Source organism: Sitophilus oryzae, unplaced genomic scaffold, assembly GCF_002938485.1.
Source record: "Sitophilus oryzae breed Bouriz unplaced genomic scaffold, Soryzae_2.0 scaffold_1985_pilon_pilon, whole genome shotgun sequence".
NCBI classification, from domain to species: domain Eukaryota; kingdom Metazoa; phylum Arthropoda; class Insecta; order Coleoptera; family Curculionidae; genus Sitophilus; species Sitophilus oryzae.
This window is the reverse complement of record NW_022146707.1, coordinates 54,539-69,422: the sequence shown is the minus strand read 5'-3', so window position 1 is coordinate 69,422 and position 14,884 is coordinate 54,539. Positions and strand designations below refer to the sequence as shown.

General features: G+C 33.5%; 1 protein-coding gene across 1 annotated transcript in view; it reads left to right on the top strand.

The window, feature by feature from the left end:
• The first annotated feature begins 3,569 nt into the window (after positions 1-3,569).
• The window catches only part of LOC115883804, a 39,787-nt gene continuing 28,472 nt past the window's right edge, over positions 3,570-14,884 (top strand). The window contains exon 1 of the mRNA XM_030902209.1: positions 3,570-3,733. Coding sequence (XP_030758069.1) covers positions 3,595-3,733 — 139 coding nt within the window. The 5' untranslated portion in view covers positions 3,570-3,594. The remainder of the gene's footprint in view (positions 3,734-14,884) is intronic.

Here is a 14,884-nt window from a genome sequence, read left to right as displayed (position 1 = left end):
ATTTTCCTGTTAACAATAATAAAGTGTGTTTTCACAACTCCTCCCTAACATTTCGAAAAACTTCACCGGGAATTGACCGGCATTATGCTGTAATTCGCCTTTTAAGATCATCAATACCAGTAGGCTGTGTTCTATAAACAATGGATTTAAGATGTCCCCAAAGAAAGAAATCTAAGGGTGTTAAATCCGGTAATCTTCGAAGCCATTCAATTGGTCCCCTTCTGCCTATCTATGTACCCGGAAATCTCTCGTTTAACCACTGTCGGATCGGAAGAAAATAATGAGGTGGAGCCACCGTCCTGCTGAAATGCTAACAAATCCTTTTGTATAACTGATTAGAGGTTGCCACTCATTCGAATTTAAGAAAAGAAACGTTAATGTTTATGATGTTTCCTGTTTATTAGTATTTCGACCCCCCTAGAAAAATATAATTGCTACGTTCATGTTTCCACCTAATCTCCTCATTATTTGTACTACAAGAAGATCCATTGCAATATTTTTTATAAACACTAGCCTGAAAACCATAATCTCATTGCAGGCATGTTTAATTGTTTCAGAAAGTTTGAAACGCGATTATTCGGAAACATCTTAGCAAAAAGCAACAAAGTAGGATACCACTGAAAAGAGAATTAAACGTCCTTTAAAACGATGTGCCACTTGACCCCCATTACCATTTAAAATTGTTAGGGTGACATCTACCCCTCCTAGGGCGTTAAAAGAAAAAGGCTAAAAATATTAATTTAAAGTGTCCCCGTTACAAATAAAATTGACGTGTCTTTCCGATTTTTCATATTTTTAACTGCAAGAAAGATATTAAGGGTGGGATGTTTTAAAATTGACACACTGTATAATACGCGACGGCGCCGGACAAGCCAGCGCGCTAGCCCGATGCTAGGCGGGAGTAGGGAATGCCAGCCGTATGTTATCGGATCCGAACCTAGAGGAACTAAATAAAAGACTGGTTTACGTACGGATCGGCTAGCGCGATCGATAGCTTACTTCGGGTTTCTCTTATTACCGATTCTGAACCGTCCTAGAACTGTGATGCGTATGCGCAGAAGGAAATATGAAGACTTTATTTCATTTGCGCATGCGCTGCTGAGTTCTAGGACGGTTCAGAATCGGTATTAACAAGAACCCGAACAAAGCTGATGCTATGCAGGAGTGGGGAGTGCAACTTAAAGTACGTCGGTTTTTGTGTGGTGTTTGATTGTTCAGTTGTAATTTAAAAATATGGTGCAAGTACACACTCGGCGAGGCGACCCGAGACTCCACAAACTTTACCACGTCTCGTGTCGCCTCGGCGAGTGTGATGTACTTCCAGCAATAGATGCAGTTTTTCTCAAATAACTCAAAATCGGCTTGTCCGAAAGTTTTCAAATTTGGCACGCGTGTTTATCAAACGTAGACCGTTAAAAAATCTATATACGACTTCGCTATAAAATCCATAGGGAAGCCAATAATTGAACAGTTCAAAATTTGCATGAAATTTTATATTTCCAATGACGATGCACCACCACGGTATATGTAAAACATGGAAAATAAGTTTGTTATAATAATACTTTTATTACTTACTATTATAATATAATAAATATACATTCCTTTGAAAACACCCTACTTATTTATCTAGTAACGCTAAAGGCTCATTTACATTTGTCACTTTGGATGTACAACTTGGATGAATCATCCAAAGTGATAAGTATAAATTGCCTTTCAACACTGTTTCATCCAAAGTGTACACTAAAATTGAACGATGAAACAAGTTGACGGTTTTCCTACTTTTGTTGAAAGAAGCGTTCAACGAACCGTTGATTCATCCAGATTGAACGGCAAGTGAAAAATGTAAACAAAAGAAATTTAGAAGCAATTTTATCGCTCAACTTGATTGCTACAAAATCGCCCAGTTAATGGGGGCCTAAAGCCGATTAGAGACAATAGTATGATTCATTGGCAAGCAATATAAATATTTACGATTAGGTAAAACTATTGTTATGTAACAGGACCGGCTAGCCGGCCGGCGAGTCAGTTATTGACGGGTCATCTTTAGGTCTGTTCCCAGAAGAATCCCTAACTAGTCAGCGCGTTTCTTATTGGTTGAAATGTTACGCATTTGAACCAATGAGAAACGTGCTGACTAGTCAGGGATTCTTCTGGAAACAGACCTTTTGAGTGTGTTGTGTTTTCAGAGAATTCTGTAGCTTTGTGTTGATTTGAGTTGTGACTTCGTCGATCGACTATTGAGAATAAAACCTCTTGTGACGTCTTGCCTTCTATAATTTTATTTGAAAAGTATTAGTAAGTGCAATTTTAGCTAACGTGTATTATAATTTATTACTCAAGCTAATAAAATTGATTAACCAACGGTAGAGATCATACTTTTATGCACCGGTTTTGGTAGTTGAGACATAACAAGGGCTATCTAAACAGTGACGATTTTTTTTAAAGGTACATAATATAATTTTAGAACACGTCCATAAAAAATGTAAGCACTAATTAATTAAAAATGAGTATACTATTAATTTTAATTATATGTTATCCTCATAGCATATGTTATTATGCTTATTTAAGTTTTTGATTATGTAATGGGCACTTTGTTTACTGATTTTTTCTGCTGAACTGCCTGAATCTATTTTTGCTTTTGATCAAATACGTATGATAAAGCTGAGAATTTGTAAAATGTTGTTCCGGAAGAGTTGCATTGAGTGTTATTGCACCCAGCAACCACGCAATTTATGATCTCCTTCTCGTGTTGTGAACAGTCTCGTTTATACTTTTCCAAATTTTAGAGAAAATAAAGAAAAACATGAAAATATGGTTGAATTTTTTGTCCTAAAATCCAAACGCGTTTCTATGGTAATATAACTTCCTTTTCATTATTTGATAGATTGTTGCTGATCTTTGCTGTTGATAAAGTATCACATTTTCCGATAACTATCATCGCCCTTTCCGTAGCATTCAAGTAAATAAATTTTGAGTTTGTTTAGCATTTTAAAACAACAAAAAATATTACGTTAATTAAAATTCTATAAATAACAATCTATCAAAGAATGAAAACGAAATTATATTACAATAGAAACGCGTTTTGATTTTTAGAAATTCAATTATATTTTCATGTTTTTCTTTGTTTCCTCTAAAACGGTATGGAAATTTGGAAAAGTATAACTAGTTTAGAACAAGCAAACATTTTTATTAAGAATGCATTTTGCTCAAATTGTCAATCATAAAAAAGTGTTTCCACTTGTAAAGGCAATCCGGGGCCATACTGTATATGTCAAAGCCACGATTTTAATATTATTTCAATGCGAACAACACAAAAGGTAACCGAAACTGCGTGAAATACAGAGCCGAACTCTTCTGATTTCTGCCGTACCGAGCGCTGCTATCGAAAATTTAAAAACATCGGCGGTAATTTAGCCAGTTTATTAAAAATATCGTTCTTTCAATAATTCTCAAGTTCAATATATTTAGAAAGTCATTTTAAAAGCCACGCTCAATTCTTATTCCTTTTATACCGAAAAACAAACGTACTAACAGCGATTTAAATTGTTTCAGATCCGACATGGACAACTTCTGAGAGATAATCTCTATGCGAAGATGTGGCAGCGGCTTTATCTAGCTTCGGCGTCGCTCCTGCTGGTTGTTCTCAGCGGGGTGGAAGCCGCAGGGGGCCGAAGAGATTGCGGGGGCACTTTCACCGCCGCCAGAGGCACCCTAGCCACCCCCAACTTTCCAGGTAGGTTCAGTTATTAAGTGGGGGAGGAATAGTAGAGGTTTGAGATGAGATAGATTCATTAGTATGGCTGGATAATTAATTTATTCAATTCCATATATTCTTTGGGTCTATTAGATGCATGCATATGAATTGAAGTATTAAAGCACTTTTGCAACTTTTTGTGTGGATAAATTATAATGAGGATTATTTTATCCCCTACGAAAATTTGGAAAAACGGTTTGGTGTCTTTCCAACATTTGTTTGTCATCACACTAGCATACCGGGTGCGTCTCAAAAGTGGCTCACCCCTATAACTTTTTTTATTTTTTCAGTTAAAACAACGAGATTTGGTATGCTAGTATATGATATAAATTAGGATTGATTGACGTATTCAATTGTTTTCGGTCACTTCCTGTTTTACCGGAAATGACGACAACTTTTGATTTTTAAATGGCACCCTCGATATGTTTTTACTTTATTCGACAGTAAATGACACTCTGAATAGAATGACATATCATATGTCAACTTTTGACATTTTCACATATGGTTTATTTGAAATTATAATTTGCAGTTCGTAACGAAAATTTGACTCGAAATACCAAATGTGTGGTATCAAATTATTCGTAAAAAAATGCTTTTTCCAAATATGCTAAAGAGTTCCATTCCTCGTTCCATTTGAGAAAATAGAAATATGATTAAAAATACGATTTGAGCATTTTCTAACTGACCAGGACAATAGACTAAAAAGATTAGTAGATCAAATCTATTTTTCCAAGACTCCTTGATTAAGAATTAGTGTTTTTAACATAGCCATGGCACTCTAGATTGAATTTTAAAATACGATTTTTTAATAAGCGAGAATGTCAAAAGTTGACATATTATTATGATATATCATTCTATTCAGAATGTCATTTTCTATCGAATAAAGTAAAAAAATACCAAGGGTGCCATTTAAATATCAAAAGTTCTAGTAATTTCCGGTGAAACAGGAAGTGACCAAAACCAATTAAATACGTCAATCAATCCTAATTTATGCCATATACTAACACGCCAAATCTCATTTTTTTTTTCTGAAAAAATAAACAAGTTATAGAGGTGAGGCACTTTTGAGACGCAACCGGTATATCAAACTAATGACTGTGATTAGTACAACTGTAGCCCTAGTAATTAGTAGCCCTAGTACTAGTAATTGTAGCCCTAGTAGTCTTGTAATAACTCCAATATTTACTATTTATAAAAATATAACCATTTAGCTAGAATGTTCCGCAGCGAATAGCGTGAATAACACTCCATGGAGAATAAAGAAAATCTTTTTATACACACATAATAAAAGAAACTTTTGTTCAAAATCGTTCGAAGTTTTACCCTGTCGAATAAGACTAAAACATTTTTCCACTTTCTAACCTAATGTAAAATCGTTTTGCGTCTTTTAGAGAAACTTTCTCAAAAATTCCAGAATTTACGCAACTGTAAAGTTGGTTTCCCTGTCATATTTAGTATAACAATTCAGGATTTTATGCAACTTGCTTCATAAAAATTCCCTAAATTTCCCAGATAATTTATACCTATATTGTTATAAAAATATTTCTAAAAATTGAAATATTTAACCAATTATGATATTGTTTTAGTATCAAATTTAGTATAAAAACACCAGAATATTGTTTACAGACATCTCAAAAGATAGGTCTTTGAAACGTATACAAAAAAAAATTGTATCTCGAAACGAAACCAAAAATAACAACCAAAAGGAAAACAACAAAGCAAGGGCAGGCAGACACAAAGATATTTTTACCAAAAATATTCCCCCGTCTTATTAAAATATTTCCCACATTATGACTGGCTTTTAAAACATTTATTAAAATTCTCATATTAATGAAAATAAAGAATAAATAAAAATATACAGGTACATTAGGGTGGTCGTTAAAAATATTTTTTCCGGCGCCTAAAAAATCTTTCCTTTTGTTGAAAAACTACCGGTAATTTTTTTTTTTCGGTTTTAAACAAAAAGAACACGTGCCGACTAGTGATTCCAACGAAAGTCTCGTTTTCGAGAATCTCGTATGGCCTCGTCTCGTTTTCGAGACGAGACTCGAGACGATACTCGGACAATACGAGACGAGACTTTTATAGGTCTCGCCTCGAGTCTCGTGCGAGACTTCTCGTGTCTCGTACAAGAGTCTCGCAGATGAACACTTGAAAAACCTTGACTTAAAAACCAACTTTTACTTAAGTTCTGAAGAGCGCGTGAAGCAACTGGTAATTCTCGGCAACTGACACCTGTGTTGAATGTACCTACACGCTGGAATTCCAGTGATGATATTATGTTGCAAGTAGCTCTTAAAGGCAGACATGGACTCGGTGTATTATGTCAAAATGTTGTTGATTTAAAACCATATGCTCTTAGAGATAAAGAATGGATACTGCTAGAAGAAGTGCACAAATTATTAATCAACTTTCAAATACTTTCCAAAAAACTCGGAGGAGAGAAGTACGTCACCTTACCTATGGTGGTTGTATATATCAATATATACTAATAGATAATCTTGAGAGCAAAATATTTAAATGGGACAGAAAAACAAATCGAATCCCTGTCGAAGAGCAGCTTATTGTTGGTTTTCAGGCTGCCAGAGATAAAATACTAAAGCATTATCGTAAAACGAACTCGATTTATGCTACAGTTTTAAGTCTCGATCCACGTCATAAGTTAGAAACGTTTGATATGACAAAATGGGGCCAAGAATTAAAAGATAATTCGATTCAGAAATTTCAAAATATTTGTAAAGTCTATTTTCATCAATTAGAGGGACAACGTTCGACAGAAACAGCGGTGGCGCAACAAGGACAACAAGGACGAGAAAATCCTGGACCTGAAAAGTCGGACTTTGTAATTGATTGCCTTGTACGCAGTAAATCCAATCCCTGCCGAAGGAGAATGGATACAGGAGCTTCAAAAATACTATTCAATTCCCCGGTGTGATAAAAACACAGATATATTACAATGGTGGAGAACTCATGGTTCTGAACTTCCCATTTTAAGTTTGATGGCACGAGATCTCTTGACCAGCTACCTCAGTCTCGGCGGAAAGGTTATTCTCTCGTGCTGCGTTAACCATTAGAAAACAGAGAAATCGCCTTAATAGTGAATCTGCACGATGTTTGTTATGCCTAGATGACTGGGTGAAAAACAAAAACATTTGCGACCGAGAAGGCTGTTAGTACCTATATTATTGTTTTTACTTGTTTTCAAAATTATGTCAAGTTTTTGGGTTTTCTTTTGTGGTTACGTATTACTATGACATGTATGATTTTTTTTCAAAATTAATGTTAAGTTTTTGTTTTGTGTTTACGTATTACTATGAAATATATGATTTATTTTTCAACATTTGTAATTTTTTTCATCCTACTTTTATATTATACGTAGCAACTATAGCTCATACAAAACAACTTTGGGAACACGTGACTTGAGATCAATCTTTTTTTTACACCCTGAATGTTTAAATGCTAGTTGTAGCCTAATAAATATCGATTAGTTAATAAAAAATAAACAAGAAAAATTAGATAAATTACAAAAATGTTCAGGTTTCTTTACAAATGTCACGTGATCCCAAGGTTGTTTTGTACAAACTATAAATATACATATCCCGTACTGGACTGGAACAAGGATTATGTATGACGAAATTTCGATACTTTCACGAGACTCTCGTATGAGACGCGAGACGAAACGAGATTGGAAGCTCCGAGACGAGACTCAATACGAGACTTCTTATTTTATCGGCGAGACGAGACAAGACTTTATGAAAGTCTCGTCTCGTTGGTCTCGTGGGAATCACTAGAGCCGACGGCCAACTGAAATTGACTCTAAATTGCCACTTTAATAGCCAATTCATTAGCAAACTTCAATTGGCCGTCGGCATGCGTTCTTTTTGTTAAAAACCAAAAAAAAAATCCCCGTAGTTTTTCGTTAAAAGGAAGAAGGCACCAAAAAAATGTTTTTCTACAAACGTCAGTAAAAATGTAATTTTTAACGCATGCTGTCAGTGCCTAAAATGTGACATTATGTTATGACATTATGTCACTGATGGTAAAAGTAATTTACTTTTAGCACCAGTGCTAAAAGTAAGTCACGTGATTTACTTTTAACACTGAAGCGATTTCAATTACCCTAGCAACCATAAACTTCATAATTAATTTGATTTCAGAATGACATATTATGAATTATTCATTAACGTAAAAAGTAATAATACCTTGATATATACGAGCATAAACTTGTTTGTAGAAAAAATAGTGTATGATATGTGTGCTAAAAGTGATTTTATTTTGTTCGAAGGGATGGGACACTCCGCCTTCCACTCTTCATACCACTTTTAGCACTTATTATCATAAATAACTATTAACGTCCACCTTTATATTCATATACATTATTATTTAAAATGCATGCCTGAAATATTTTATAATTAAATTTAATAAAAGCAAAATACTATTTTTCTTAAATAATATAATAGCTCCCGTATATAGCGTTTAACGCTTTGGGAGTAGCAAGGTACAGCTTGCCATTCGGTATACAAGGAAGGTAATGTGGCTAACACTACGCTTCAACCGCCCATTATTACCTCAGGATTGTAAATCCCAAGTACTCATTTAAGGCTGAGTCGACCTAGGTACCCAAACTATTTATATTTTATTAAAAATAGTCGGCTGATGAAATGCCGACTGTAGGATTCGAACCCACAACCTTTAGATTTGGTAAACGAGAGCTGTACCTCTACGCCACAGGGTACCATCTCTTAATAACTTTTTTAAATTTGTTATAAACACCAAGCGTAATTTCTAAAATATTTTGATAAAACACCTCTCAAATTCAGGTATATTAAAAATAAATATGAAAATTAGCTACAACTCCAAATCAAAACTTCAACAGCTGAAAATAAGTTAAATATTATTTCTGTTGACGTAAAGCTGATTACCAAATAAAATTTAGGTAAATATTTCCAATTTTCAACTTTATAGAACTTAATTAAAATAAATTCTAAAATCAATTCCCAACTTATTACTACGAACCGAAAGCTGCAGAATGATTTGTATTCGCATTCCGGGAAAACAGTTTTCAATATTACTTTTCCAGAGTAAACATACTGGTCGTTTATTTTCTACTTTTTAATATAAACAGTCAGTTTTTTCGCCTCTTTTCTAAAGCCCGTTCGGCCTGCAACGAAGTGATTTGCCTCAAATTACGTTCATTGTGTGTATTTTCTTTCAATTACAAACAGTTATGAATTATTTAGAGATTTTTCTGAGCCGGGCAGACGAAACCGTTGAAATGGAATAATAAAAATTGGTTGTTGTTTTTGATGAAATGAGAGCAATACGACTCGAATGTGTGTACTTGCCTTAAGAAATTTTATTATTGTATCTAGGTACCCAACTAGCATTTATAGTGGCAGATACGTAACTGCTACTATCAAAACCACTACCAAGTGGGCGGTGACCATCGGCAGCTACTAGATTTTGAGTAGCCGGGTAGTGTCTCGGGTAGTTTTTGCCACTAAAAGACTTACTAATGTGTTACTATAAAGTAGCCTACTGGTGAATGCGACTTATCCGTTACGAAGCTGCCTAGTCGCGGGTTCGTGGCAGCCAAGTGTTAGCCACCGACATGTGGAACTTTCGTTAAACTGTTGAACTTTATTCGCAGCGACCTCTTCATGCAATTTCACATTTTATAAAAATAAATGTCATGATGTAAAAATAATTATGGAAGTCGTTATTATTTTCTCGTTATTTGTTATTAACCGTGCGATTTTAACGCCTTTTTTAGGTAAATTCCAAAGCGCAATCAACTATACTGAATAAAATAGTGGGTTTATATAACAAAATTTTCGAGCGCCTCTCGAAATATTTCAAATTATTATATTATTTGCAATAGAAACTCATGTTTGTAATTAAAAAATAATAATAATTTGCTTGAAACCGGGGTCAAACTTTAAATTATTAGTCCACCTTCAGAAATAACAAAACAACTAAGGAAAAAAGCTTTAATTTAGGTATATTTAGCTTAAAAACGCATAATATTTGAGCCATTTGGCTGTTAGTCTAAAAATTCATGAAAAAAATATGGCCGTTTAATCTGAAAAATACTTTATAGTTTCATATGCTTCCGCAAAGTACCGGGAACAATAACATATTGGGCCAACCCTATCCATTTGGACCTTTAAAATCTTCGGGTTGATAAAGTGACAATTGTAGCTATCCAATGGCGACTTTATAGAAACAATAACTTTTTCGGAACTACATGGTCAACGATTCTTTGGAACCATAAAGTGATTTCCAAGAAAGTTCCCTGCGCCACCAAATTGCCACTTAATTGGAGCGTTATGCTACACCGATCGCGGCGGTGGCGACTATACATTCCATTGGTGCCACTATAAGGTTCCACCTCGTCCTTTGAAGTCATTTTTTACTTATTGAGCATTTTCTATTATTAGTGTTTCTATGTTATTCAGAAATACATGTGGTATAGAGTATTTTAACGCCCACTCTTTTAGCTCTTGTTTTATATTGTTGTTGGTTCTCACATTAGTTCTCCTCTGAGATTCAGTTTCAGATGAACTAACACTACACTCATCTACAGAAACAGCTTCAAACATATCTCAGTCACTACCTGATTTATAATGTTCATCAGTAGGATTATAGGAAGATTTAGTTTTTGTTTCTGATGTTGATGCATCGGCTCGCAGTGATTCCTTTTGTTTAATTCTTCGGTAGAAAGTACTAGAATATCTAAATTTCTTTTTATTCACCATAGGGATTTTACAAAATTTTAATAAACCTTAAAAGCAAGTAAAAGAAAACACTAAAACAGAGATGCAATCTGAGGCAATTTCATTTATTAGGGTATATTAAGTTACGGTCACTATAAAGTAGCCGTTTTTGCCCCCGTCACTTTTTAGTGGCAATGGATGAGCGACGGCTACTTTATAGTGACCTATGAAGGTAGCAGTAACCATTTTGCTACTTTCAATGCTACTATAAATTAGAAGTAACTAGATGTCGTGGCCGCGACTACCCCGTAACTTAAATTGTTACTATGAAGTAACAAAAACTTATTGGAGGCATTATGGTAGCACTTGTTCGTAACCCCTACTTTGAAAAGTTACTATAAAGTTTTTGGTCTTTTATGGAGTCATATTTGAAGATTCGGGTAGTTCCAGCCACTTCTTTAAATTACATGTTTGCGACTTGCAATCGGGGTGTTTATTTTCCACTTTTATGGTAGGTAGGCACTAACCGGTAAAAAGTGTCGAAGTAAATGGATGAAAGATTGGTATAAAAAAAGAGGCCATATATTTTGCTTTTTGTAATAAACCTGGCAAAGAATGGTACATTTGGATGACCTCTAAAATATATCGTTTTTCTTCCTCTTTTGCTTTTGAACCCATATTTGCTGACAAACCACTGATCTAAATATTCTAAATTGAGCCGAGCAGCGAGACAAACACGCAGAGAAAAGAAAAATATACTGAATACTGAACTATTGTGCAATATTATCCACACGATATAAACTAATCACTATTGCACAATAAAAATCAAACTGTTTTTGATTGACGCAATATATTGTGCAACCTTTCAATGTAAACCCTAAACGGTCAGTATTATTGCACAATATGAAATTTTGCGCAATAATATTGACCGCTTTTAGGCATATTTCTGAAATATAAAATATATTTCCTTTGGCTACACATCCGCTTTATTGAGACCCCTGAGAGCGACCCGAAAGTACAGAGTAATAGACTCTTAAGGGCGATCCACTGAGAAACCATCAGTTCGAAGGTGGTCAAAGAATGCTTAGAGAAGCTGACCAAATTAGACAAAAAAAAGTCCTCCGAGAACGAAAAGACACCAATGCTTAGCCTTTGCAGATGATCAATGCTTAGCCTTTGCAGATGCATTTAGATATCTTAGTAAGAGATCGGAAAAAGCTGATATCGGTGACCAAAAGACTAGAAGATCAAGCGCAAAAAGTAGGCTTAGAGGGAGAATGAGAAGAAAACGAAGTTTATGGAGTAATCAGGTAGGGATTTTGAGAATGGAGGATGTCTACAAAGAGATTCCGAGAGAGGGAAACGATATAACTTTGAGGAAGTAGATAATATTCATATATAGGAACCGTATTTCTAAGATAACTAAATGTAACTAAGGAAATTGTGGCAAGAATAATGGCGAAGAACATCTTTAACAGTTTAAAAATCAGAATGTACCAAACAATTATACGACCAATAGTGCTGTTGTTCAATGCAATGGAAAGTTCGAGGCTAGCAATTCGGGAAAGAAAAATACTGAGGAAGATTTTTGGATGAAAGAAGATAGACAGACATATGGACCAGAAGAACAAATGAAAAATTAAAGCAACTATATCGGGCACCGAGTATAACGGGAATAGCAAGAGCACAAAGACTGAGATGGCTGGGACACATTGAAACAATGGCTGAAGCAAGAATTCCTAGTATGATAATGAAACGTGAAATAGGTGGAAAGAGAAGGACGGGTAAACCGAGAACCAGATGGAAAAAGGATGTTGAAAAGGAAATAAAGACGAAAGACAGAAACAAATAGAGAAAAATAACCAATCAGCTGATGAGCCATGAGCCTTTTAAACTTTTAGAGCTATTTTATATAAATAAAGTCCTCCTACTCTAGGTGCCAGCAAAATTAAATGTCTCTAGACATATTTTTAAAACTTGGGTGCATTTACCATAATATATTTAGTAAAAAGCGACACCACGTCACGTGATTTCTTATACAGCTGATGCGAATTAAGTAATCGATTGAAATAAAAATGTAGCTAGAGGAACGACGAAGAACATTTTAATCTAAGCAGTTTTTTGAACAGGAGGGAGTGCCAGAGCGTGGGTGATTAGTGTTTTTATAATTTAAGAGTAAGTATATTATATTAATTATGTATATTATGTAGTTAGTTATGTAGTTTCTGTAAATATAAAGCCAGCCCTCTTAGAAAACACAATCTCCATTTATTATAATTATTTGCATTTTAATGTTATGTAAACATAATTATTCCATGATCTCTCTATATCAACATATTCTCTAAGTATTATTTATTCTTTCAGATTGTGTTTCGGAGGGCAAATTTAATAGAGAACTACAGTAGAGGATACATCCATATTCTCCATATTCTAGTTGGTAACTTGATTGTTTTGATTAGATATCCTTTTCTTGTATGTTTTTTTTATCTTTTATCTAATGGCATTTTTTTCTTGTTTTGATTAGGCGCAGAATCCAGTAGGGTTCTTCTAGACAAGAAGAGATGGCAATGAGAATCTTACATACACAAGTTCTGTTTTCTGACTTTATTAACCTTTATAATAAATATTATAATTATAAACAGGTGTTTTATTAAATTTATTAATATGTAATAACGCTTTGTGAATTTACAAAAAAAAATTGTAAATTCACTGTAATAAAATGTTATGTTTTGTTGTTACTCTATAGTAATGGTACAAGAAGTTGGCGTTTTTCAAAGATAAATTTACAATGAAAAAATAAATTTACTGTAGATACTATATATTTTTAACATAAATTCACAAAGAATATTGGTGACTATAAAGATATATTATAACATATTTACTAACATGCCACAAATTAGCCATACAGCGATTTTACAAACGAATTGTAAAACTAAAGAATTATATTAGAATATTGTTATTAATTTCACAAATTAATTTTTTCAGTGTACAATCTACAATTTCACCAGACAAAATGTATATTTTATAGTTATAATAAACGGATATAAAAATATGAAAATAAAAAAGTAAGTGGAGCACTATTAGTAACAACAAAATGTTGCAACGCCCGGCTGCTTTTAAATAATTAACTTTTAATGCACTTGCGCAGCCGGCAAGGCATTGTTTACCTTTTCCTCTAACTAAAATATTAAATTTATTTGTTTCCCCTCGCTGTAAAATGGCGCAGGCAATTTCCATTTCTTCTTTTGTCCATTTCCGGCTGCTCGTGAACAACAATTCGCTCACTGAGCTAAATTATTCATAACTTCGTTCATAATATAACTAATTCATGTAATTGAAAGAAAGTACAATGAAGATATTTATAGAAAGGAACTAGTTCAAGTTTTTTAGAAATATACCGCTTGACTAACATTTCAAAAATAAAAAATAAATATAAACAAAACTACTACTATAGAAAATTACCTAAATAGAAATCAATAAAAGTTAAAATCAATCAATAAAATTCGTCAAAGACCTTAAAATTATTACCAAAATCCTTTCTCAATCTTATATTCTGGTTAAAGCTTAAAGGTTAAGTTAAGTACAGCAGGCCTTATCTATGTCATCGAGGAATACAGGGTGACAATTTGAAAACGAACAGTATTTAATATTGCCTCTACCTATTTTTTCTTGTTTTTAAATACCAAATCAAATACAATGTCAAATACCAAATAACCTTATTAAAGACATTGAACCGATTTATAATTTCAATAGCTACCCTATCCCATTAAAGTATAGGTTACAAACGGTTTAAAATGACGCTAGAAATAACTTAATATTATCAAAAGTACAGAGAAAAGAAAAATCAGACAAAAGATTTGCTGTTCAATATAAAAGGGCGACTTGCGTTTATTAAAAAACGAAACGGGCGACAAAATATCAAGTCCGTGCTTATTGGGTCCATATGAAGTAATAGAAGATGTATCACCAAATGTAACCATCTTTAAGGACAATAAGCAAATTTTAGTTCATATGAATCGTACTAAAATGTATTATACATAGTTAAGAATTATTCTTAAGTATATTTTGTTATAGATTAAAAGGGCCCTACTATTTATTATATTTACTCTAATTCTACTTCGATCCTAATGTTCACGTTCATATATTTTCTTATCTTTTTTACTCTTTTCTTTTTATTCTTCTTATATTAGTTATTCTTCGTATATTGTTAAAATTTTGGAAAAAAATATATGGTAAAAGTCTCTATAGGTTAGGTATATGTAGGCTGGTTTTTATTTCTATAAATTTCTGAAATTTCCATTTCTGAAGAATGTGTAAATTCCATAAAATCATATTATACCTCATATGATGGTAGACCACCCTATATATAATATTGCAATATGATGGTATAGACCACCCTGTATCTAATATTAAT